This window comes from Peromyscus maniculatus, chromosome 15, assembly GCF_049852395.1.
Source record: "Peromyscus maniculatus bairdii isolate BWxNUB_F1_BW_parent chromosome 15, HU_Pman_BW_mat_3.1, whole genome shotgun sequence".
NCBI lineage: Eukaryota > Metazoa > Chordata > Mammalia > Rodentia > Cricetidae > Peromyscus > Peromyscus maniculatus.
The window spans coordinates 30,751,718-30,776,990 of NC_134866.1; the positions used below are offsets into that span (position 1 = coordinate 30,751,718).

The 25,273-nt window shown below is 43.1% G+C and overlaps 1 protein-coding gene across 1 annotated transcript in view; it reads left to right on the top strand.

The window, feature by feature from the left end:
• The window catches only part of Slc1a3 (solute carrier family 1 member 3), an 80,268-nt gene that overhangs the window by 16,964 nt on the left and 38,031 nt on the right, over positions 1 to 25,273 (top strand). Inside the window, exon 3 of the mRNA XM_042261452.2 lies at positions 5,186 to 5,323. Coding sequence (XP_042117386.1) covers positions 5,186 to 5,323 — 138 coding nt within the window. The remainder of the gene's footprint in view (positions 1 to 5,185; positions 5,324 to 25,273) is intronic.

Here is a 25,273-nt window from a genome sequence, read left to right on the forward strand (position 1 = left end):
GACCATCAGGCAGGGTTTAAAGTATCCACTGATGGGGATCAGCTTCTCAGGGACTTAGCTGCTAGACTAAAGGGAAGCCAGCTTATCAGAGCTCATCCAAAGACCTCACCTTGCTACCCCTCACTGGTCGGAAGGGCAGAGCAACAAGGGTTCTCAGAAGTCCGGGGCACTCTGGATTTCAGAGGTTTTTATTGTTGTTGTTTGGTTTGTTGGTTTTTGTTTGGTTTGTTTGTTTTCATTGCTGGGGTAAAAGTAATCAGAAAACTTTAACTGCTCACAGAAGGGCGGGGGGGGGGGGGCAGTTTTCCCATTAAGAGCATTTCCTCTTGATTTGGAGCTGATAGCCAGCCGACCTACCACTGGCTTGGAGCAGAAAACTGAAGAAAAATGTCTCTTGTTGACTCACTCGGCAGATGAGGGTGAAAGCTTCCTTGGGTAAAACTGACAGCCCTTTTCTCCCACTTAAACGCCAGAATTAGTTGACCTAAACAGTCTGTTTAACATGTAAAGTGTTCTGCTCTAATGGAGAACAAAAAGCTGGTCAGATGTGATGTGATAACTTTGGCTCCTTAAGTCAGCAGTGTGACTTCGAGAGGCCAAGAACAGTGAGAGGATGAAGCTGTGTCGTGGACAGCCTGGGTGCCGGGGCCCATCAGCTGGTCACTGTGTGCCTTAGGCAGACAGCTTGACCGACTCTAACCCCGCCGAAGCTGCGCTGTTTACCAGCTGTGTGGTGTTGGGGCTTGACCTGCCTTCTCAGTGGCCCTTGTTCTTTGAGATGTGTATAATAATAGTTCTGGCCTCAACAGTATTTGTGACGCAAGATGCTTGCAAGGCCTTGCCACCCACCGTTCGCCCAGAGATGATTTGCTTTTGTTAAGACTGAGCTCTGAAAGATGTAAGAGCCAGAGGGTGTGGAGGACACCAGGAGAACGCTCGGGCCTCTGAAACATCTGAGCAAGGCTCGTATGAGCTCAGAGAGACTGGAGCAGCAGGCACAGGGCCTACAAGGGTCTGCAGCAGGTCCTCTGTGTATTTATTACATCTTTCAGCTCAGTATCTTTATGGGGCTCCTGGGTGTGTGAATGAGTGCGTCTCTGGTTCCTGTGCCTGCTCTTTGGCTCTTTTCTTTCTTTTGGGTTGGCTTGTCCAACCTCGATGTGATGGTTTTTGTTTTATGTTATATTTTATTGTTATAATTGGTTGTTATCTCTTAGAAGCCCCTCCCTCCCTCCCTTCCTTCCTTCCTTCCTTCCTTCCTTCCTTCCTTCCTTCCTTCCTTCCTTCCTTCCTTCCTTCCATTTTGGTTTTTTGAGACAAGGTTTCTCTGTGTAGCCCTGGCTGTCCTGGAACTCACAGATATCATGCCTCTGCCTCCCAAGTGCTGGGATTAAAGGCGCCGCCGCCGCCACCACCACCAGCAGCCTGTTTTTTTCTAATGAGAGACTGGAGGGAAGGGAGATGGGGAGGAGTAGAGAGAGGAGAAACTGTAACCAGGATGTATTGTATGAGAAAAGAATCTATTTTCAATACAAGAGGAAAAATTGGAAAAAAAAAAAGGAAGAAAGAGAGAGAGAGAGACTCTGAAAGATTTTATTCATTTAATGTGAATGAATTTGATGCCCCCACCTTTGATGCTTCCCAGTGATTAGAAAGAGCACAATGGAGAGGGAGAGAAAAAGACAGGCTGTTTTATTTAATAAAGATCACTTAGCTAATTAAACTGTTCCTTAAGAGGAGGATTTGTTAAGATGGTGGTGGCACATGCCTGTGATCTTAGCACTTGGGAGGTTAAGACAGGAGGATGACAACTTCGGGGCCAGTCTGGGCTACATAGCAACATTGGGAGAGAGAGAGAGAAGAAAGGAAGGAAGGAAGGAAAGAAGGAAGGAAGGAAGGAAGGAAGGAAGGAAGGAAGGAAGGAAGGAAGGAAGGAAGGAAGGAAGGAAGGAGAAAAAGAAGGTGAGAAGATCTGTAGACATTTCACAATGTGCCAGGTGCCCCTGTGGCAGCTCTGGGCAATCCAACATCCCTGAAGGCTGTGAGCAACATGACACATGCTGTGAACTCGGGGACTAAATTTGCCCGAAAACTACCCTCAGGCCCAGGCTGCAGAGACGCATTTGTATTGGAGACACTTAACCGACGTGGTAGAAAAAGTACTGGCTTGTGTTTGGACCCTTCCAGGTCAGCCACTTACCAGCTTTTTAAGCTCGAGCAAGTTATCTGACTTAGCGTCGGTTTTATTAATTTTTAAAGTAGACGTGATAATATCTGCCCAGTAAAGTTATGATGAGGCCCAAACCCTGCCATTAACACATAATAAGGGCTCAATAAATATCCCCTTCCCCAGCATAAGCCTCTCTTTCTCAAGAGTACAAATGACTCACTTGGCAAAGAAGGGGTAGTAAACTCAACAAAATACAATCCAGGACCAAACTGAATCACGGTGCCTCTACAATCTGCCTCCATCCTACACGCCTTCACTCCTCCGAGCATTGCTCCTGAAGCGATACCTTACAAATAAATGCTGCTTCGGCTCTGCTGTTCCCACCACAAAGAAGAGCTTTTAGATGCAGCTTGTAGGGCAATGGCTGTAGTTCACAGTGCATACCTAGCATGCGTGAGGCCCCACTTCAATGCCCGGCACTAGAGGAGGAGAGGAAGGAGGAGGAGGAAGAAGAAGATTTCTTAAATGAGATATTTTATTTTTTTGTTTTTTGTTTTTTGTTTTTTGTTTTTTTTTTTGAGACAGGGTTTCTCTGTGTAGCTTTGTGCCTTTCCTGGAACTCGCTTTGTAGACCAGGCTGGCCTCGAACTCACAGAGATCCACCTACCTCTTCCTCCCGAGTGCTGGGATTAAAGGCGTGTGCAACCACTGCCCGGCTTAAATGAAATATTTTAAAGGGCCTCCTATCATAGAGATAATTGTACATCCATATTTATTGCTGTGTGTGTGCGTGTGCGTGCGTGCGTGCGTGCGTTCGTGTGTGTGTGTGTGTGTGTGTGTGTGTGTGTGTTTTTACTGTGTGGCTCTATAAGTCATGAAACTAGAAGAGGGGAGGAAGAGCTCGATCTTCAGGGAGAGGAGGGAAGAGGAGAGGAAGATGGAATATACATAGAAGAAAGCAGAAGGTGGTGGGTGACATCTCGGGAAACAGGAAACTGGCCAGAGCCGGTAGAGAGGGAAATGACAATGCGCGTGAATGTGCTAAACTGCACCCATTGCCTTGGATGCTAACCCACAGAGAAACTGAGGCACGTTCTAGAGGAGCAGTGTGGCCTGCGCTGTCCAGCAGGACCGGTTTGTTGACTGTCAGGAGACACACAGAATGTCACCACCTCCTGAGACGTTGCCTCCCTGACTGTCCTCCGTGGGCACTGTTCAACATCACATATTTGACAGTCAGAACGAAGGGACTTTGTTGGTGGCACGCTGCCCATATGTGAAATGATGTACCGGAGCATTCCAGAAATAAGCTCACTATGAACCACTAACAGTGTTTGCCAGGAGAGGCAGGAAGTGTCAGAGATGGGGGAAAACATGAGGTCTGAGTAGAAACGGCAGGGGCCTAAATCCTAGCTCCACCACCAGAGTGTATTCGACTCTGGACAAATTTTACATTCATCATGATCAGGTTTCTCCACCTATAAGTTGCTGAAACAGCATCTGCATGCTGGGGTTGTTGCTAACAGGGTGAAAGTACTGCCTGACTATGATGTCTGGCATGTAGTAAGAGCTTGGGGAGTGTCAATGATTTCCTTTTTATTTAAGTTGTAGTAAGAGCTCAGGGGCCATCAATGATTTCCTTTTCATTGAACATGGAGCCGACACTTTCGCTCCCAGCTCTCTGCATTTCCAGAATCTGTTTTTCTCTCTTGCCTATTACTCTTGCATTTCAGCAAACTGTTAAGTATTTTCCTGAAGACCCGAGACCTGGGTCCACTGGATTTTCTAGTTACATATATCGAGGTGCTTTTTATTACAAGGTCACAGTTGGAGAATGGGTAGTCGTGGTTTGCTGAGACCCAAGAACTGGCATTGGAGCTGCAGTGGTGGTTGAAGTGAACTTTGTGTTCCGTTTCATAAGGCAGAGAAGCCATTTCATAAGAAATTGGGAAAGTTCAGTTTCTGTAAGAACTTCTTGCATTCCTAGGAAAACCTTGGGTTCACCCCTCCCCGTTCCTACCCTTGACCCCTGGCTTCTGGTTACTTCAATATTAGGTATTTTATTTTCCCGATAATTTATTTGGTCTTTTTAAAATGTGAAACTGCAATGCAAGGCAAATATTTGAAAGTGTTTACAATATTGGAATGACTAAATTTTCCTGGGCAAAGAAAATAAGTTGGAGAAAGAGGAGAGGGAGTAAATGTATTGGATAGCTGTATTAATTTCTGAATGTCAGCGGGGCTCATGCATCATCTAGCTTATGTAGAAGTTTATTATTCTAAAAGAATATTTTAAAATTTCAAGACCAGAAAGAAAGCTAAGGAGGGAGCTTCTTTCTTTTCTTTGTACCCATCATTCACTGAGTTTTCAACAGGAAATCTTTGGGAAAGGTTTTTTTTTTTTTTCTCATTTTGAAGTCTTCTCTTGCCAACAAATAGCAAGTCTGTACGACAGGGTTGCCAAGGCAATGTCAAGACCATGTAGCGAGTGAGAGGAAAAGGGAGATGGTGGGACAGATTAACAATGGGAGCGCCAGGGCCTTTTGCAATTGGAAAGTTGAATTGTTTTTTATGAGTGGTCGTACTCGCAGCTGTACCATCTGTTCCTCAGCAGCTTTCTCTGGAGGCCTTTCCTTTCCATATCACCTTGCTGGGGACTGTGTGATTGGTCTCCTAACTATACTCTAGTCTTCATTCCGACACCGAGGCTTGTCCAAACGGGGTCTGTGTCAAAACGGGTTCCACTGCCTTTGAGTTAGACAAAAAGCAGTTTTCATTTGCTCAGCTCAGAATCGCTTTTCCTGTGAGTGCCACTTAAAGGACTTCCACGTAATGACTGCTAAGACAGATCCATCCCTCGCTCCCAACACTGTATAAATATTTGCTACCTAAAGTAAATGACTCATGTCAGACTTGAGTAAACACCAGCCAGATAGTTGCTCATTTTTAGAGATTGTTGCCTTAGTTTGAAAACTCAATTTTCCTTTCTCTGTCTTTTTCTCCCCCCGCCTTCAGGTACAATCCTTGGCTTTGCCCTCCGACCATATAAAATGAGCTACAGGGAAGTCAAATACTTCTCATTTCCCGGGGAGCTTCTGATGCGGATGTTGCAGATGTTGGTCTTACCCCTCATCATCTCCAGCCTCGTCACAGGTACTCACTCGTCACGGACAGTTTTTGCTGTGTGGGGGTTTTTTGTTTGTTTGTTTTTTAAGTGTGCTTACTGCAAAGGAATGCTTAGAAAAGTCAACGCTTTAGGTTTCTGCTGAATGCATGCTCTATTCTAGAAAAATAAATAAAAAAAAAACAAATCCCTTCGAAATGATGGGAAGGAGGGCTTTAGTAATGCATGAATGATTATGACTCTCGTATTTTTACCAATCACAAGAGGAAATGGATTTAAACAGCCACGTAGTCTGGTCTGCCTCCCCATGAACGAGGTACCCTGCTAAACACCACACAACCCGCCTTCTCTGACCACAGTGATGTAGTTGACAACAGCGTACAACAGGTCCTGTTTTCTCGCCCTCTTATCCCACCCAGATAACATCTGGTTGGACAGCCTATTAGCTATTGATGCAAGAATGCTTGTTCTCAGAGCCACCAGGACATGAGCGGGAACCTTCCTGGAAGCCTCATCAAGAGGTAATGCCCACCACACACCCGCCAACTCTGCCGCCACCAACACTTGTCTCTTCCTGGTGTACCCGCATGATGTCATTTCCTTCTCCGGTTTCCCCCGCCCACCCCCATTGCCTTTTATGCTGGTTGGGAGAATGGGGAGGGGGTGGGAGGCGCCTCCCGTGGGCTACCCTGTCCAGGGACACTTGGATTTTCAAGCGGTGGAAGCTTCACAGGATAGGGTCTCTCTACTGTGACCGTGAGATTGCAGCTTCCGTCTGCACGGGCTCAGGTTGAAGTCATTTAGCCGTGTGCTCAACACCAAACGTAGATGGGGCAAGAAGGTGCAGAGAGAAAAAAATGTTACTGTACATTCCTTCCCGCCCACTCTTCTCTTTCCCCACAGCACATCTCTGACTTGGAGAAAGAGCTTCCGTAAACACTGCCCCAGCAGGATGGTGTCTGGGTTTGTAGCTAAAGCTCCAGACCTCAGGTACTACTTACTGACCCTGGCTTCTTTTTCTACCTGTGGTCCCTGTCCTTCTTGGGCAGGCCAGTTTACCTCAGTGTGAGCTGCCTCTCTCCCGGCCTCCCAAGAGTGTTCAAAGACAGTTAGACTCGTTCAAGCTTTCTGTGTAACAAGAACTTCGTAGAGCAACTCAGAGGTCACGGGGCAGCATTCTGACTACTGCGTGCCTTAGAGGGCTGGCCATTACATGCACAGAAACTATGTCCGATCACTCCTCGGTGTCTTACAGATCTGTGCTGGCTACCACTTGTCCGGGGCCTCAAACAAGTCGTTGCATGTACCCAAGCTCAGAGCGGAGGATAAACGGCCCACAAACTAGTCTTGTCACCTTTAGGGGCCCTGTTTATGAAACTGGACCGGTCAGTTGCAGACTAGGGGTAATGATGGCAGCTACAGTTGTTATCACAGAAGCTGTATTAAATGTTGGCCTGGGGCACATGTTCATGGACTAACCATTTTTCTCAAAAAAAGAAATCTTTGTAGAAATGACTTAGAGGTCGGAGCCCACCTCCAATATTTTATTGAGTGAAACAGTGAATCCCTCTGCGTCGTCCCTAGCAGCTGACTTTCTAGGCTGAGAAGATGCTGTTCCCTGGACACACTGATGTGTCTGGATTCCTTTCTACTGTCTCTTCTAGAGTGGAACCCATGTTTCCGCTTTCTCACAATTGTGCTTTTTTTTTTTTTTTTTTTTTTGAGACACAGAAACTCTTACAACACAGTTAGAAAAAACATTGCTTCCCCTAGAAACAGTCGCCCTCTCCCGTGAAGTGGAATTCCCTGGTGTTTTAAATACTTAATAATCAACTTTATTAAAGGAACAAGAGCTTTGGTTGAATAATTTTTCAACAACAAAAAAAAATTACTCTGATCTAATCCCTTTCAGCGCTTCAAAAGAAAAATTTGGTCAAACATTGGGGAAATTAGCAGCCCTTATAATATGACTGTTTAAAAAAAAACAGAACGGCAAGTTGAAAGGAGTCAATATTAAAATGAACTCATAACCTACGTGCAAGTTGAGAGTGCTATCACATGGGATCATTAAGAGTTTTATCTCTTACCCAGGACTGGGTCAAGGAAAGGGGCCTGCAGCAGAGTTCAGTCAAAGATGTTTTTACAGAGTTCTTTTCCAAGGAGTAATCCCTGAGCTACACAGTAATCTAGATACTTGCAATCAATTAAAATGAATGATTGATTCAATGAGACGTCCCTTGGTGGCTTTAGATACAAAACATTCTAAAAGTGGGAATGTAGGGAGGAAATGTTTGCAAATTACACAGACCCCCTGAGGGTCCCCTGGGCTTTGCTGGGAGCCGTTCCTGGGGAAGGATGTTGCCCTGGGAGGCAACAAAGTGAGGCTCCATTATTCAAGAATGAAAAAGCAATCTCCAAAGCTCGAAGTCATCAAGTGGGTGACGTGTACCTATGAAGATGCCCTTTCAGGCTACTTTTGTTTTCCTACTTTGATAGTCATGGATACAGAGAAATATTTTCTTCACCAGGAGAGAGAGCAGGGCTAAGAGAGACGATTAAATAGAGAGTGACTGCATTGCAGAATAATGTGGACACAAGTCGGGCGAGCAGGCTGCTGAGACCTGAAAAATATAGGATATTATAAGATAATAATTAATCGGCTCCAGCCGGTTGCTGCTCTGTGTCCACTCGAGCAAAATATGACCATGTTTTGAAGAGAATTTAATTCTACAAAGTTTTAGGGGACCTTCTCAAAGCCTTCAGTTTTGGTACAGTTCACAAAACAGGACAATGTGGCCAAGCCAAGTACATCAACTGATTCAGTCAACCCTACTAATATCAAAACCTTGTTTGCGTATCAGGGCTACTGCCTGAGAAATGCCCCACTATTTCCAAACCTCCATCAGGCTTTTGCTGGTGTTACCCGACTCACGTGAGGGTAATCCTAAACTAAACAGAGCTTACTCCGTGGGGAATAAGCTGCTAAACACCACGTTCTTGGCTGTTAAAGGAGCAGCAAATGGGAAGGTTCTCCTCTACGTCTTCTGAATATGGTCATATTGTATCATTGCTGTTCTGTCTGTATCGAACATGAGCATCATAGTAAGAAATCAGAGCTCACACTGCCATACAAGAGACTTTCCTGTGAGAAAATGCTGCATGGTCTTCGTGTTCTTCCGTTCAAAAACCTTGGGGGGTCTGTGCAGATGGAAATGAAGTTGATTAAAAGTCATTATTGCATTTAGTTTTGGAAGAGTCTAGAGAATACACCATAACAGTTAGAGCCACCAAAGTCACATTTTATTTTGTTTCTTACATTTGTATTTGTTTGTGTGTGTGTGTTTATTGTGGTGCCAGTAAACAAAGCTAGTTTACCTAGCACTCTAGCTACCACTAAGCTATGTTCCCAGACTAACCTAAAGAGATCTACAACAGATTTTCGTATTTGAAACACTAGTGTTTGTGAGCTGAGGCATTAACTCTTCATAAGCCACATTCTTGTCCTGAGTTGAAATCCAGTCTTCCCAAACATCCCTGGTCTGTATTAGCATTCCAGAAGCTCCAGGGAGAAGCTGGGAGGAAAGCCCAATGGCTACATTTGTACTCAAGTACCTTTTTTTTTTTTACTTTTCTTTTCTTGAACAAGAAGAATATGCCTGTGCCAACATATCACACAATAAAACAAGGATTTGGCACCAATCTCTATTGCTTTGGTCAGGATGAGCAGCCAAACTGGCTATTTCATGCCAGAAATATGAGTTGGTTTGGCTGGCTCGGCCTGATTTAATGCACAGGATAATAATTAGATGCCATGTCTGGTTATACTGAGTGAACATAGCTGAATTTTTTTTCAAGAATTGGTGCTTTCTTGTGTTTTCATTCTAAGTGTGCATTTTCCTGCAATCACTCACCACACAGGAAAGCTTTACCGTCAATCCCAGTTTTTTGGAAGGAAGGGAAAATTGGTTGGCAGACAGTCTCTTGGAAGTGGAGCAAATTGTAAGTGAAAGAGGTGACAGAGGGAACGTTAGGCACAATTAGGAAAAACAGCAGTTTGAAGCCTATGTTGGGGGCATAGTGGAGGTTAGGTCACAACATAGATGAAATTCATCTTGGGACTTCCATTCATTCATTCTGTAGTCTGTGTCAGACACCAGGCTAGGCATCGGAGGCACCTGAATACAAAGGCAAAGACCCCAAGTAGATGTGCATTGGGTAGGAAGAGAGAGGCTCCCCAAATTCCTCACCTCATAGTCACAACACACATGAGCAAATTCCTGTTCCAGGTTCACTGCTTCTCTGTGTGCCCCAAAAGAAAGGCAGTTTGGTTTTGGTGGGGTTTTTTGTTTTTGTTTTTAACTTTTTGGTAATTTTATGTATGTATACAACGTATTTAGATCATATCCACCCTCACCTTCCTCTTGCTTTATATTTTATTTTATTTTATTTTATTTTTTCTGAGATAGGGTTTCTTTATGTAACAGCTGTGGCTGTCCTGGAACTCACTCTGCAGACCAGGTTGGCCTCGAACTCACAGAGATCCACCTGCCTCTGCCTCCTGAGTGCTGGGATTAAAGGCGTGCGCCACCACTGCTGGGCTGGCTCACTTTTGAGAACTTGATTCCAAACCAGATTTTCTACCGCTGTGGCATCTCCCACTTGATGTCAACTACTCCAGAGTTTACCAGCATAGATGTCATCTGCATTTCCCCATAAACATTTCTTCAAGTTTACATGGTTTTTACACATCTTCAAATCACTGCTAGCAATGGAAATCTCCTGTCCGTTGCCTTGGGATGGAGGTAATGAATTATTGTGTTACCACACTCTGAAGTGACACCACTGCCTGACATAGACTCTGAGGGCCCAAGACCCTCACTATCATATTTTAAGAAGGAAAAGAGAAATAATTAGCAAATGTCTACAAGATGTTAAGTATACCTTAGCCCTGGGGGCTTTCTCTTTCCTCTAACCCGAAGAGCAGAAAGGTAATTGCTCACTTTCTATGTGATTTCATACAAATGAGGAAAGTCTCTCTTCCTCCAGAACCCTATATTTACCCCTGGTTGGGAAGTACTGGTGTTGTTCACCCATGCCTACAGTTTCTTTTCCAAATGACTGTCCAGCTTCTGCCCAGACATTTCCAGGAACAGGAGATCCTTGGAACTCATTTGCCCTTGTAAAACTAAGGGTTCTTTTTGTACCCAAAACAAAAAAAGAAAAAAAATTAAAGAACCAGGAAAACAAAATACCTACTTGCCTGTAATTTCCTCTCCACATGACAGGCTCTCTTGTGACCCAATATTACTTAGACATTTTCCTTTCAAATACATACACCAGTGAATGAATCCTGTGGGAGGGGAGAGCTGACAACATTTGAAGCCGACAGGCTCGAATCGCCAGCAGAGGATTCTTCTGACTGAGGACACAGAGAAAATGAAATCAGTAAATGGACCTCAGAGTGGGGCACTTCGGCTTCAGGAAAATAAAAGTCACAACCAAAGCAAACTAACGTTTTGTCATTTGACACAAGTGATCAAAACCAGAGCGTGAGCTCGACCACTCATCGTCGTTCTGGGGCTTTCGAAACATAAGCTAAGTGCTTGCAAAAAGGAGAGCAGGGGTCAGCTGAGGGAAATTTAATATTTTGAACTGTTAGTTGCCAAGCGTCTAATGTGCATCTAAGGCCAATTTGAATACTCTGGGCACAGACGGACAAGAACTCGAGGCAGGATACTCATGTCTGTGAGTTAGAATAAAAGGCAGCTCTCATTTTCAGTAACATGATGGAATGTGTGCTGTAGGCTGCAGCACAGGAAAACAAAATACCTACTTGCCTGTAATGTGTGGGAGGGTTCAGTCTGGCCCCTGGATGAGAACTCCTGGTAGCTGTTGACAGTAAGAACGGCAAGAGCTGTCCTCTCCTTGCACACATGAAAACTCAACAGTAAGGACAGAGAACTTGAGTGGGGGGGCTTGTCATTAAGTCTGCTGCTTCCACAAGCCTCCTTTGTCTACGATCCTTGCAGTGACCACTTTCCTATTAAAGTAAATTAAAGAGCCCGTAAAGTTAATCCAGAAACAGCATGGAGCCAAAGAGAATTCCTCCCTCACCACTGGGGGCGATTGGTTTCTGCCCTGCAGCGTGAGATTCCATTTCCTTGATCACAGCTGCGTAATTTTAAATATTATCGTTGGTTATGTAACTTCCCAGTCTTTCCTGAAAGACTCAGTCCATGTAGCGCACCCTTGATTTCACTGGGAACTGAACACCACTTCTAGGAGCAGAGCTTTAGGTCATTGAGCTTTGGGCAAACTCAGCATCTACCTTAACATCCAAACCCAACTTACAGAGACCTGGAAGGAGTCGGCCATCAAGGTGCCTCATTTGAAGCCTGTGGGCTGTTCCTATGTCATCTACTGTTCACAAATGTGGGGAAAAAGGCTGAGCAATGCCTACCTGAAAAAGGAAGTCCTAGGATATAGTGAGAGAAGCCCGTCCAAAGGGCAAGTCAACCTCCTGACTTTTTACATCAGGTATAAAGGAAATAAGAGCAATGTTTATGCCCGTGAGCTTGGGTAGAGGTAAGGTATAGACAAAGTCATTGAAATCTGGTTGTCACAGAAATGGTTATTTTTCCGATATGACTACTTCACTCAATAAGCAGTTACTGAAGCTTCATATATGCCAACTATTATATTACCAGGGCCTAAGGATTCTTAAATGAAGAAGACAAGGTCCCTGTCATCCAAGAGTTATTAGTCTGGTTTGTGGAGATTAATCCACAGTTGGGGTATGGAGGGTAACAGTGACAGAATAACCCTAGTAGGGGACATTGTGGAAGAACCATAGTGCTACCATCTCTCTCTCTCTTTCCTCACCAGCATTCAGATTTCCACATGAGCAAATAATTCTGAGCAGGGAAAAGGTCTTGTTTGGTTGGTTACCTGAGTCATTCACTATTAAATGCAATGTGAGCTGGAGGTGGGGCCCTGTGAGTCCTGAAAAACAGGAGTTTGGAGTCCCAGCAAAAGTCACCATGGGAAATGTGGCCTCGCAGAAAGTCAGGGAGAGGGGTGTGTGCCTGATGGGGTTTCAGTGACGGAAACTGTCCCTTTCATAGGGGAGGTAGGAGATGGGAGCCCTTGAGCTAAAAAGGAAGTAGAGGCAATGTTGTATTGTCTTGCTCAGAGAGGCACTCCCCACCCCCCCAGCACTTCAGAAGGTGCTGTCCAGCTACACCTGGCTGCCAGCTGTGGCTCACTTTCTTCAAGTGCTACCTGTTGGCCCTAATTGTGCCATGTGGAGAGTAGAGAGGTCAGTGCTCACTTGGTGTCTCTTGGGTATCTGAACCCCCGAAAGGTGTCCCTGTGCTTCTAGTGGGCCTGCTCCCCAAGTCATCCACCATCCCGACCACCTCCCACACCCAGGCATGTACCCAGGACTGACCCTGCCCCGGGTGACAGGGTGGGACAGTGATGTGGCCCAGCTACAACAGAACAGTCAGTCCCACAGAAATGGATGTTGTGGAAAGATTTTTATGCTGAAAGTGGAACAATTCTTCATTTGGAAACCTCGAGGTCACAGGCTCAAGGTTCAGGGTGGGATGCTGTGTTATTTAGAAATTCTCATCTGTGAATTTCAGTAACTTCAAGTCAGCCGGTGATTCAGGTCGTTTCGGGTTTAGAAAACATTGTCGAAAATGTGAAAGCCTCCCGTTTGCCTCTAAGAAAAACCAGATGTTTCTCACCTTCGTTATCTATGTGGTGGTCTCCTCAAGACCCGCAGTCCACACAGGTCTCTGGGTGCCTTGGGAAGATTAGAAGACCTTGTGCTCTTGATACCGTAACAGTAAGATCAGGATGAATCCTGTCATAGAGGTCTGTGCTTGAGTACAGCAGGTGGCTAAAGGGGGCAGGATGATCCTAAAATGAGACATCATTGTGTCAGTGTGGATTCTCTAGCAGAAACACCGCTAGAGTGAAGATGTATTAAAACAGGTTTATTAGGTTGGCTTTTACAACAGGGTCCAAGTAGTCCAACAATGGCTATCTCATACTTGAGAGGCCAAGAACCCAGCAGTTGGTCAGTGCATAAATTTGGGTGTTTCAGTAGTCCCAATCTGGAACATTCCCGGAGAACCAGTGGTCTTCAGTCCATTTGAAAGCATGAGGAAGCTGATTCTGATACTAGCAAAGGAATCAGAAGTGTCAGGAATGGAGTGGATGGACTGGACCACAAGGGTGAAGGCCAAGCAAGCAAAAAGCAAATGACTCTTCTTCTGTGTCCTTTTATCTGGGCAGCCGCCAAGGGACCACCCACATTTAGGGCAGGTCTTCCTCTATCATTTGTGGCAATCAAGACAAGTCCCCATATGCATGTCCACAAGTCAACCCGTTGTACACAGTCCTTGATGGGGGCTCTCTTACCAGATGACTCTAGGTTAAACCAAGTTGTTGATTTAAAGTAACTATCAGAACTGCTTTAGGCCCTCCTGATGTCCAGAGCTCGCAATCTGAGAAGAATTACTGTCCCATTCAGATTCATCAGACCATTTGGAGGTAGCACTTGGGCCCCAAATCTCTCTTCCCATAAGAGTTCTTCAATTAACTTGTTTAAAATGGGGCCTGGAGATGGATGTTTTCTTAACAGTTCTCAAGGTGGTTCTACTGTGGACTCGGGATTGAGAATTACCATGTTACAATTTCTCTATAATTATCCTCTGGTTTCTAGTGCTAGGGTCCCCAGTGTTGCCGTTTAGTGACAAACAACTCTTATTAGTTCAGCTGCTCCCTCTTCCAGGAAGCCATCCTGGCTTTCCCCTACCTCTGCTCCCAGCAGAGTTCCTAGTTCCTAAAGGCATGGGTTTGTTTCTTTTTCATGGTTACTACAACACCATCTGTCTCCTCACAGAGGCCTCGGGAGAGTGCTGTGTCTTTGCCTCATCTATCCTTCGCATTGCCTAAAGAAAGAGTTAGTTCTTGGCAAGGCAAACAAGACCTTTGACAGACCTCATGAGCCGCTGTGCCAGCTTTGTGGCCCGCAGCTTCCCTGAGAGTTTCCTCTTTCAATGTGCTAGCCCTCAGCACTCCATCCTTCCTCCTCGTGTGTTTTGTCTCTTGGCATGACTTCTTCCACAGCCCTACTGAGACTATTGGGCTCCTCCAAGATCCAGCTTAGCCTTCAGACCGTGCATGAAGTTGTTCTCACTTGCTTGTAGCTTTGAAGCCTGTCCTGGATCTCACTCTGTAGCCCAGGCTGGCCTCGAACTCACAGAGATCCTCCTATCTCTGCCTCCCAAGTGCTGGGATTAAAGGCGTGCGTCACCACTGCCTAGCTTGAACACTTTGTTTTAAGGGTGTGCTAAGAGCTGGTCTGTCATTATCTTAAAGCTAACTTTCTCAAACTAGATTGCAGAAATTTCCAAAATTGAAATATAGGGATCAGGATAAAAAATAAATCCTTAGTGGCAGCAATCCTACACCACACACTGAGTATTTATGAAAAATGAAAGCATCAGCCACTTCTATATTATATTCATAACTTGGCTTCTTTTCACTTGAGACTAGAATTTGAGCCATGTCTTGGGACCAAATACTTGACTTATCATATTCATCATATTCATTCCTTTGACTTGGACCCCCAGAAGCCAGAATTTAATGTAGTAATATATAAGCAAAATAAAATTTCATAACATTGTTGTGAAAACAATTAAAAATGTTTATGTATTAAGTTCTATATGAAGAACTATTTACCATAGGAACATGTAACTCCTATGAGGTATAGTAACAAAGCTGTATTTCCATGAATGTAAAGCTATTAAATCTAAATATATTGTCAATTTCAAATTTTCCAACATCATTTATGTGCATTGCTTTGGATCTGTCAAGTCCCTTTCTGTTATTATTCAAAAAAAATAGGATAGAAGGGATGAAGAAAATCTTATGGTGAAAAAAAAAAACTCTTTAAGCTTGAGACAATTTGATCTATTACCTTGAATCCATTATTTTTCTCCTGAAATGGGCACAGGGCATCATTATTTTATTTTACCAGAAAGCATTTGCATGTAACTTATAGCCCACAGGTGTTCTGTAGGAGCATGTCTTGCAGTCACTATATAATTTACCATTAAACAAACATCTAACTTCAGCAAATGAGATCAGTGTCTTGGGAAGTGCTGTGTCCATCCAGTGAGAACTTCTGAAACAGATATGATTGCATCAAGGTATGTCATACCTTCTATTATTAGAACATACTTTGTGGCCAGAGTTGTCACCTCTGTGGCCTGGCCCTATTCATTAAATGACAGAAACTAACTTCACAGTTGAAAAACAGATTACTTCATTTCTATGAGTTCTCTAAAAATCATTGCTTGTTATTGGTAGACTTAGATTTATTTTGATTGCACAGACTTTAATAGGCTTGTTGAGAATGATTCACATGCATACAGTTTATTTATACATACAAGTGAAAGTCTACAATACAATGGCCTTTACCATATTCACAAGCTTGCATAGTCATAATCACAATCAATTTTAGAAGAATTTTCATCACTTCAGAAAGAAACCATATTATTTAGCCATCATCTCCAAATCCCTCCATTCGCCTCAGTGCTAGACACGCAGTCAGTGTTCATTCTTCACACATCTACGTATCACATAACATTCTAGACATCTCATGGAAAAAGAGCACTCTGCAGTACATGTCCCTTTGTGACTCATTCTTTCACGGTAACATGTTTTCAAGGTTAATTTGTGATTTTTTTTCACACATCAATATTTTGTTCCTTTTTATAGCTGATTGATATTCCATTGACTTTTTTCCACCTTTATTTTTCAATTCATCAGTGGACATTTGAATCATCCTCATTTTCGTTTTGTGTTGTTTTGCTTTTAACTATTATAAAGAAAGATGCTACTAACATTTATAGGCATATCTTATCATTTCTTTTGGGTATGTACAAATAGAATTACTAGACTTTATAGTAGTTTTCTTTTGCCTTTAAAAAATTCAGTGAATTTTTTTTTAATGGCTGCACTATTTTATCCACCAGCAGTAGGAAAGTTCTGTATTTGCCACTTTCTTGCCAATACTTGTTAGAAACTGTCATTTTGTTGACATATATTTTTGTCAAAGCCAGTACAAAACACTACCTTCTTGTGTTTTAATTTGGAGTTTTCAGATGGTGATATTGAATATCTTTTCATGTGCTATTGTCCATTAACTTGGAGGGATGGCTCTTCAGATACTTTCTGTTTAGTACTGAATTTCAGTTGCTCTTTCTACACTAAAATTATACTTTAAAAAACCCTCCGTACACAAAATAATGACAGCAGTTGCTATGTGCATAATTTGTCATAAGATGATCGTGATTATTCTCGAGAAGGGTCCTTTAGTTAGTGCTGTATGTAAACACTCATAAATACTGAATACAAAACATAATGCAAAGAAGAAAACACTAGCAAAAGCTGGTAGTTCTAAACTAATAAGCGCTTTTGAAATAAAACGTATCCCTTCCTTTAGAAAAGTAACTACTGATGCCTTTGTCTAATATGGCGATATGTGGTTTAAACTACATTCTGTTCCTCTAACGATGCACAGGGAGACTGTTGCTTTCATGTGTCTTGTGTTTTAGCTAAAACCTAGACACCTGTAGCACAGCAGTCTTGGTACATGTACACTTGGCTGAACTCCTTTGAAGTATAGATGCTGAATTTGTCAATTGCATATTTTTATGCAAGAGAATCGATTATAGTATGCATTAACTTCTGTAGCTACAGTTAATAAAAATGAAGTTAATTAGAAAATGATGCACATAACGCAGCAGTTTGAATGCATTTACCTCTACTGAGCTTTGTGCTTTAAGAAGGCTGAGGTGGATAATTGTGTTACATGACTTTATACAATTAAAACTTAAAAGCCCCAACCCCAGACAACTGTGGGCAACTAAGGAATGCTGAGAGAAGGAAAAACAACCTTCCCTAGGGAAAAGCCCCCTAACTGGTTATTTATTGCCAAGTCAACCCTGAAATCATACATCTACAAGTAACATGATACAGACTGAGCAGTTTGTGTTTATTTATCTAGAAATATTTGCGCATGTGTGTGTGTGTGTGTGTGTGTGTGTGTGTGTGTGCATGGTGTGTGTAAAACAAGTAAAGAAAAAGAGGCCATAAATTTGATAGAAAACAAGGAAGCACATGGGAGGGGTTAGAGGGAGGAAATGGTGTAATTATATTTTAATTAAAAAAAAGTAAGGCTGATATAATTTAAATAAAAATTTCATTGACATATATTTATTGTACATGGTGATGGGTTTCATAAACACATTTTCATACAAATACATTGCATTCTCTGACCATACCTCCCCACCCTTCCCTTACTCCCTGCTAGCTATTTGCATTGATCCCCACAGTCTTGCTTTACCCCCATGTCATATATATACATACGCACATCTGTGTGGGCCTTTTTAGATCTTCACTGGAGGGATGTCTGTTTAGATTTATTATCCATTTTTAGTCATATTGTCCTCCTATTTTTGAACTCTAATCATTTATTTCTATGTTAAAATTGTACTTTAAAAAAAAATCAAATACACGGTGGTGGCCCACACCTTTAATCCCAGCACTCAGGAGGCAGGGGCAGGCAGATCTCTGTGACTTCAAGGCCAGCCTGGTCTACAGAGCAAGTTTCAGGACAACCAGGACTGCACAGAAAAACCCTGTCTTGAAAACAAAAACAAAAACAAAAACAAATACACTAGATTACATAGCAGTTACTATGTATGCAGATGTGTGTGTGTGTTATGTAGCTGTAGATAATCTAGGATCCACAAAGAAGTGGGGAAATGGTGTTTGTCTTTCTGAGTCTGGCTTGTTTCACTCAATATAACGATCTTCATCCAGTTACATCTGCTTTCCAACAAACAATATAATTTAATTCTTCTTCATTTCTTTTCCCCCCCTTTTTCCTTTCCTTTCTTTCTTTCTTAATGACACGGTCTCACTATGTAGTCCCAGCTGGCCTGGAAGTCACTATGTGGATAAGGCTGGCCTCAATACTCAGACACATTAGCCTGCTTCTGCCTCCCAAGTCCTGGGAGTAAAGGCGTACACCATCATACTTGGCAATTTTATTTTATTTTATTTTTTTGTGGCTGAGCAAAACCCCACAAGCATTCTAAGTGTTTAGTACTAGTCTATCAATTTAACCTACTTCAGTTAATTTTGTTACTGCTGTTTCTGGGTCTTGTTTAGTTTTCAGTTTTTTGAAAAAGCTTTCAAAGCTCATCAGTTGCTACTTTGAGTTAGATAGCTTTCCCCCTGTCTGGTTATACTTTCTGAGATAAATCATTCAAATACTTGAGTTATCCAGAATAAGAAATGTTGGGGCCAGTGGTCAGCTAGCTGTCGCCTAGTTAAGACATTCTTCAGCGGAAGGTGGTGGTTGGGGGTCAGAGAAAGTGTAGGGAAAGGCACAAACTTCAGTGTAAAACCTACTGGGTTTTGCAGGAGTTCCCACTGAGGAATGTGGATACTAAGACCAGAATGTTGACACAGATCTCATTGGTATGAAGTGGATTTTACAGGCTATCTCGTCCCCTGGTACAGCTCAACTTACAGAATGCTGCTGCTGCTGCTGCTGCTGCTACAAGTTCTGTTTGGGTCTTTGAAAGTAGATTGGATTAATATTCTTTATAATTCTGTTTCTGATGAGTTGCAACTCAAAGCCTGTTGTTTTCAATTCAGAAAGTACGCCACTTGTCTTCTGTAGGTCTCCATTTTAAGTGTCTTCCAGAAAGAATCCTCTACTAGTGTTCTTCTAGTATCTTTCTCTTTTGAAAGCATAAATAAAACTTCAAACCCAAATCTATGCAGTGCATCTTAGAAGGATGACCCCTAAAATTGTGTGTGTCCAGGTATGGGTGCAAATACACATGTGTGTGCTCATGCGTGAGCACCTGTGTGCCTGTGTGCATGTGCGCCTGTGGAGGCCAGATGTCACCATCAGGTGCCTTCCTCCTTTTTTAATTATATATTTTATTTTTGGGGTAAAAGCATAATTGCATCATTTCTCCCTTTCCTCCCTCCAAACCCTCTCATACACTCCTCCTTGCTCTTTCAAATTCGTGACCTCTTTTTACTTTTTTTTTTTTTTTGGTTTTTCGAGACAGGGTTTCTCTGTGTAGCTTTACGCCTTTCCTGGAACTCTCTTGGTAGCCCAGGCTGGCCTCGAACTCACAGAGATCCACCTGGCTCTGCCTCCCGAGTGCTGGGATTAAAGGCATGCGCCACCACGGCCCGGCTCGTGACCTCTTTTTTCATTGTTTGTTACATACATGTATGTATATACATGTATATTCCTAAATACGTAAATACAACCTGCTCAGTCTGCATAATATTGTTTATATGTTTTCAGGATTGACCATTGGCATTAGATCACCAATTGGTGTGCTCTTCCCTGAGGGAAGACTGTTTTTCCTGCTGTCAGCATTCCGGAGTTGCCTGCAGTTCTTTGTGTAGGGTTGAGGCCTTCTGTAGGCTTTCTCCTATCCACTTTAACATGTTTTTGGTTGTTGGCCTTGACCAGGTCATGTTTGGGCAGTCCTGTTGGTGAGAATTTACAGTGCAGCTTCTGACGTTACCAGCAGACAGCGTCTCACAGCACACTCCCTGACCTTCTGGCTCTGACAATTTTTCCACCCCCTCTTACAAAATGATCCCTAGCCTTTGGTTTGAGAGTTGCTTTGCAGATGTGTCCATGGGGACTGCGCTCCACAACTCTGCATTTTGATTGGCTGTAGGGACACCATGTACATGCCTGGTGACCCCAGAATCGAGAAGAGGGTGTCAGATCCCCTGAAACTGGAGTTATGGATAGTTGCGACCCATGGTGTGGGTGCTGGAAACCAAACCCAGGTCCTCTGCAAGAACAAGTGCTCTTAACCACTGAGAAATTTCTCCAGTTCAGTTTCTCTTTTTTTCTCATGAGTAGGATAATAGGGTGGCTCTAGAGATGCCTTGAATGTGATAATAAACTGATAAGGTAAAACCAGGAGCCACTAGGATTGCACGAAGGGTTAGGGACATGTCTTTTTGTTATTGTTGTTTTTCTTTCTTTTTAATATTTATTTATTTAATGTATACGAGGGACCTATCTTCAGGGATACCAGAAGAGGGCACCAGATCTCATTATAGATGGTTGTGAGCCACCTTGTGGGTACTTGGAATTGAACTCAGGACTTCTGGAAGAGCAGCCAGTGCTCATAACCCCTGAGCCGTCTCTCCAACCCCATTTTTGTCGTTTTTCAAGTCAGGGTTTCTCTGTGTAACTATAGCTGTCCTGGAAGTCACTCTGTAGACCAGGCTGGCCTCGAACTCAAGAGATCCACCTGTCTCTGCCTCCTAAGTCTTAGGATTAAAGGCATGGGCCACCACACCCAGATGACATGTCTTTCTATATGTGTGTCTGTGTGTGTGTGTGTGTGTGTGTGTGTGTGTGTGTGTGTGTGTGTGGTGTTTCTTATATGATTACTAGAAATGTGTAGGTTAATAGCTGAAAGGGAGAAAGGCCTTAAGCATATGCCATGAACTGTGTTAGAATTCTTGATTCTGAGCTACTAAGAGCCTTCAACCAGACTCTAAAGTGAGGCGCCCTCCCTTCTCATGCCTTACCAACTTTTCTATTTTTCTACCCTGCCTTACAAAGACAGTATTCACTTTAGCTGGTAACAGGGTCCCCCTTAAATTTCAAACTGTGTGTGTGCTCCAGTCTATCGTAAGATGGTGTAGCGTTTGTGTGTAACCTACATAATCCCTTCCCCTTATAGGTTACTTATAATACCCGTGATGGACTTTCTATCTAAGCACTGTTAAGGCCCAGAGATTTTTTTTTTTTTAAAAAAGTTTGCACATGTTCATGCTCAGGACAAATGAAAGTGCTCCCCAAATATTTTCCGTGTGTGGTTGGTTGACTCCACAGGTATGACATCCATAGACGTGGAAGCCTGGCTGTAATGCATGTGTAGATTACAGGTCATTCCATTATGTTCATTCGAGAAAACACTCCCAGAAGGATCCCTAGTACAATCAAAATGGGAGCTACTAAGTGATCTTTAAGGAACCAGAGCTATGCCAGTAAGGGAAATGAAAGGTGCTCGGGTCTCCCAAAATTGGTGCCAAGGAGAGCCACATTGTCACCCTTAAACACTCGTCTGGTGTGATTGTCGGAAACAAAATGGGTGATTAGTCAGACCAAGGGCACCCCGGCTGTACCTTGCGTGCTGTCCTTGATGACAAGGGATGTCTGTTCTCCACTAACAACTGGTTTCCACTGTTTATTTTGCTTCTGCAGATTATCTTTTCTGTGTTGAAATCTACACGGGGGCATAATAAAATACAAACCCTCAAAAAAAAAAAAAGAGTAAACAAACCATCCCAAGCTTCTCAGAAGTCTGAATGTTAGACATTGTTTCACACTGTCCGCTTGCAGCGGTTGAACAAAAACCACACTCTGGTATGTGGATGGGCTTTGTTCTTCCTCCTCGGGCTTTGCTTTCGGTGGCTCGGCACCAGTTTCCTCTCCAGGCACCAGCTACATGATGGCAGGGAAGTGGCAATGCTTTGAACTTTGCAGTCCAGCCTGGCCCGGCAGCTTGCACCCACGGCCGGGCGCTCTGCAAGCCTATGCAAAGGGTCGTGAGGATGCCTCATCCTCCTAGTAAGAAGGGGGAAATACTTGACAGTTTCATAATGCGGTTTATACGGGAGGAAATCCCACATTACCCCTAAGTCTTCGGAATTTTTCTGTTTCGACAGTGCCTAAAAGTAATATTGAAAGGGCTGTTTCTGAGAAAACGAAATACTTTGAACCCTGCCTCCGTGGAAGACGGAGTGTGGTTGGTGTGAGGGGAGCAGAGGTACTGGCGAGAATTTTTTTTTTTTTTTTTTTTTTTTTTTTTTTTCGAGACAGGGTTTCTCTGTGTAGCTTTGCGCCTTTCCTGGAACTCGCTTTGGAGACCAGGCTGGCCTCGAACTCACAGAGATCCGCCTGCCTCTGCCTCCCGAGTGCTGGGATTAAAGGCGTGCGCCACCACCGCCCGGCACTGGCGAGAATTTTAAAGCACATTATATTCACCCACGTTAATTGTGCTATTGGAGTACAAAGGGATTAATGCCATGAACTGTGTTAGAATTCTTGATTCTGAGCTACCAAGAGCCTTAGCACACAGTAGTGTCCATAGCTTGTTTCCAGTTGAAATGATCTCCATTCTAAGGCCCTCATGACATTAGTCAAGCACCCTTTATATATCTGTTCTAATAAAATACAGGGGCTAGGGGACACTATCTATTGTGAAATGTGGTTTCATTTGTTTTTCTTTAATTACTCTATTGGAAATGTGTTCTCTGTCTCTCTCTCATTTCCAATGAGTCAAATTTGATCGTTTTCCTCTTGGAATACCCTCTGGGTCCTGCAAGTTCTCAGCAAACACACATTGTTGGCCAGTTCCCATTTTCAGCCCCATACCATTCACAATGAAACGTATTAAGATAAGTTAAATGAAATAAATTGCCTATTTTCTATTTACAAAGGGCAACATTAGCTGCCATGAATTTCACTGGAACAAAGCATCCTTGATCCTTCCAAACAAATGTTTTCACTTTTGACATCCCATCAAGATATACTCAATTTCAAATGGACTGTTCGCTAAGGGGGAGTATTTCCTCTGGCATTCAAAAATCACTCCAAACATTGGCCAAACGAAAGAAGGAGGCCCAAAGAACAAAAGCATCAGTGAGAGTAAAATCTTCCTTGGCAAGTGATTTCTGCCTTTCTACCCACTGTAAACATAGGACAGAGCCTGGTGTGGTGGCCATGCCTATAATCCTAGTACTTGGAGGAGGCAAGAGGATCAGGAGTTCAAGGCCAGCTTGGGTGACATGAAACCCTCTTTAAAATAAAATAAATTTGCTCGGCAGTGATGGCGCACGCCTTTAATCCCAGCACTCGGGAGGCAGAGCCAGGTGGATCTCTGGGAGTTCGAGGCCAGCCTGGGATACCACCAAGTGAGTTCCAGGAAAGACACAAAGCTACACAGAAAAACCCTGTCGTTCCCCCCCCCCAAAAAAGCCAGTGACCCTTCCAGTAATGATGATTTGTTAGCTCTAGAAAAAGGGAGATTTATATTCAGCTGAAGGATGTTTCTTTAATAAGAATCCAGACTTCAGAGATCTTTTTTATTCTATATTGTTGCTTGGTTTTGCTCTTTTGTGGGGCCTGCCACCCAGCTCCCAAATAAATCACACACAGAGGCTTATTCTTAATTATAAATGTTCAGCCTTAGCTTGGCTTGTTGCTAGCCAGCTTTCCTTAACTTAAATGATCCCATCTATCTTTAGCCTAGGGGCTTTTCCTATTCTCTTCTGTAAATCTTACTCTTACTCTGTGGCTTGCTGTGTAGCTGGGTAGCTGGCCCCTGGAGTCCTCCTCCTTCTTTGGTTACTTCTCTTCCCTCCCAGATTCCTCCTTCTATATATTCTCTCTGCCTGCCAGTCCTGCCTATCCTCTCTCCTGCCTCACTATTGGCCATTCAGCTCTTTATTAGACCATCAGGTGTTTTAGACAGGCAAAGTAACACAGCTTCACAGAGTTAAACAAATGTAGCATAAACAGAAGTAATACATCTTAAAATAATATTCTACAACAATTTTATAACTAGAATCAGTTTTTGAGAAAGGGCAGCAGTTGCCACAATTATTATCATCTATAGCAGCTCTTTCATCTCATTTTATCACAATAACTCCATGGCTTTTTTGTTTCTAGTTTTTTTTTTTTTTTTTTCATCCCAACCTTGATTTGGAAAGGGCTATGGATCCCTGTTATTTGAATCATCAGTACTTTCCTACAGCATTGGAGTTAGAATGCCATGTGTGGCCTTTTAATTGTCTCATTTGGAGAAAGCACCCACTGGCATTAAGCTAACTACTTGGTTTGTATGGGTTCACTTCTTTGAGGACTGATCACATAGAAAGATGCAGGGAATCATGTTTTGTTCTTCTGCATACTTACACATTAAGTTCCTTAAGCTTCATAGTAGGTGGACTTTTCTGTCCTGCCAGCCACTCCCCAAATAACCACACAGAGACTTAATATTAATTATAAATGTTCAGCCAATAGCTTAAGCTCTTTTTCTTTTTTTTAACTAGCTCTTATAACTTAGTATTAACCCATTTCTATTCATCTATTCAGCTCCAAGGCTCATTTACCTCATCTACATACTTCCCATCCTGCTTGCTCTGCATCTCATGGTGCCTCTTCTGACTCCACCTTTCTTCCTCTCAGCATTCCTCTGCCCCCAAAATCCTGCCTAGCTACCGGCAAATCAGCTCGTTATTAACCAATGAGAGTAATACATATTCATAGTGCACAAAAAGATTGTTCCATAGCACTCCTCTGTCTCCTGGGGGCTGGGAAAGTAGTTCAGTGGTAGCACGGCACTTGTTTAGCATGCACAGAGCCATGGGTTCTATCCTCAGCATAACATAAAGCCAGGTGTGTCAGACCATATGCCGATAACCCAAACACTGTGTGACAGAGGCACTTAGGATAAAAAAGAGGCATAAAGAGCAGGGCTGCGGCCTTTCTGTAATTTGTTACCTGCTTCGTTTTTTTTTTTTTTGTTTGTTTGTTTTTTGTTTTTTAAGTATTTCTATCTTCTTCGGGAGCTTCATTTCAACAAATTCATTCTAAAAACAACCCCCCAACTATGCTAAAAGGACAAGAAATAATCCACTTTGAGAAAATGCCCCAAAGAAAAGTCCAGATCAGTGCACCTGGAAAATATGCCAGTCCCAACAGGATAGACCAAAAGCGCCCTCCGCCTTCTCAGTAATGAGTAGTAATGGAATCACTTATTTTGTTTTTAGTGCTGGGGTGGAAGAAGCAGAGTGAACTATTCAAACTTTGGTTTGTAGAGACT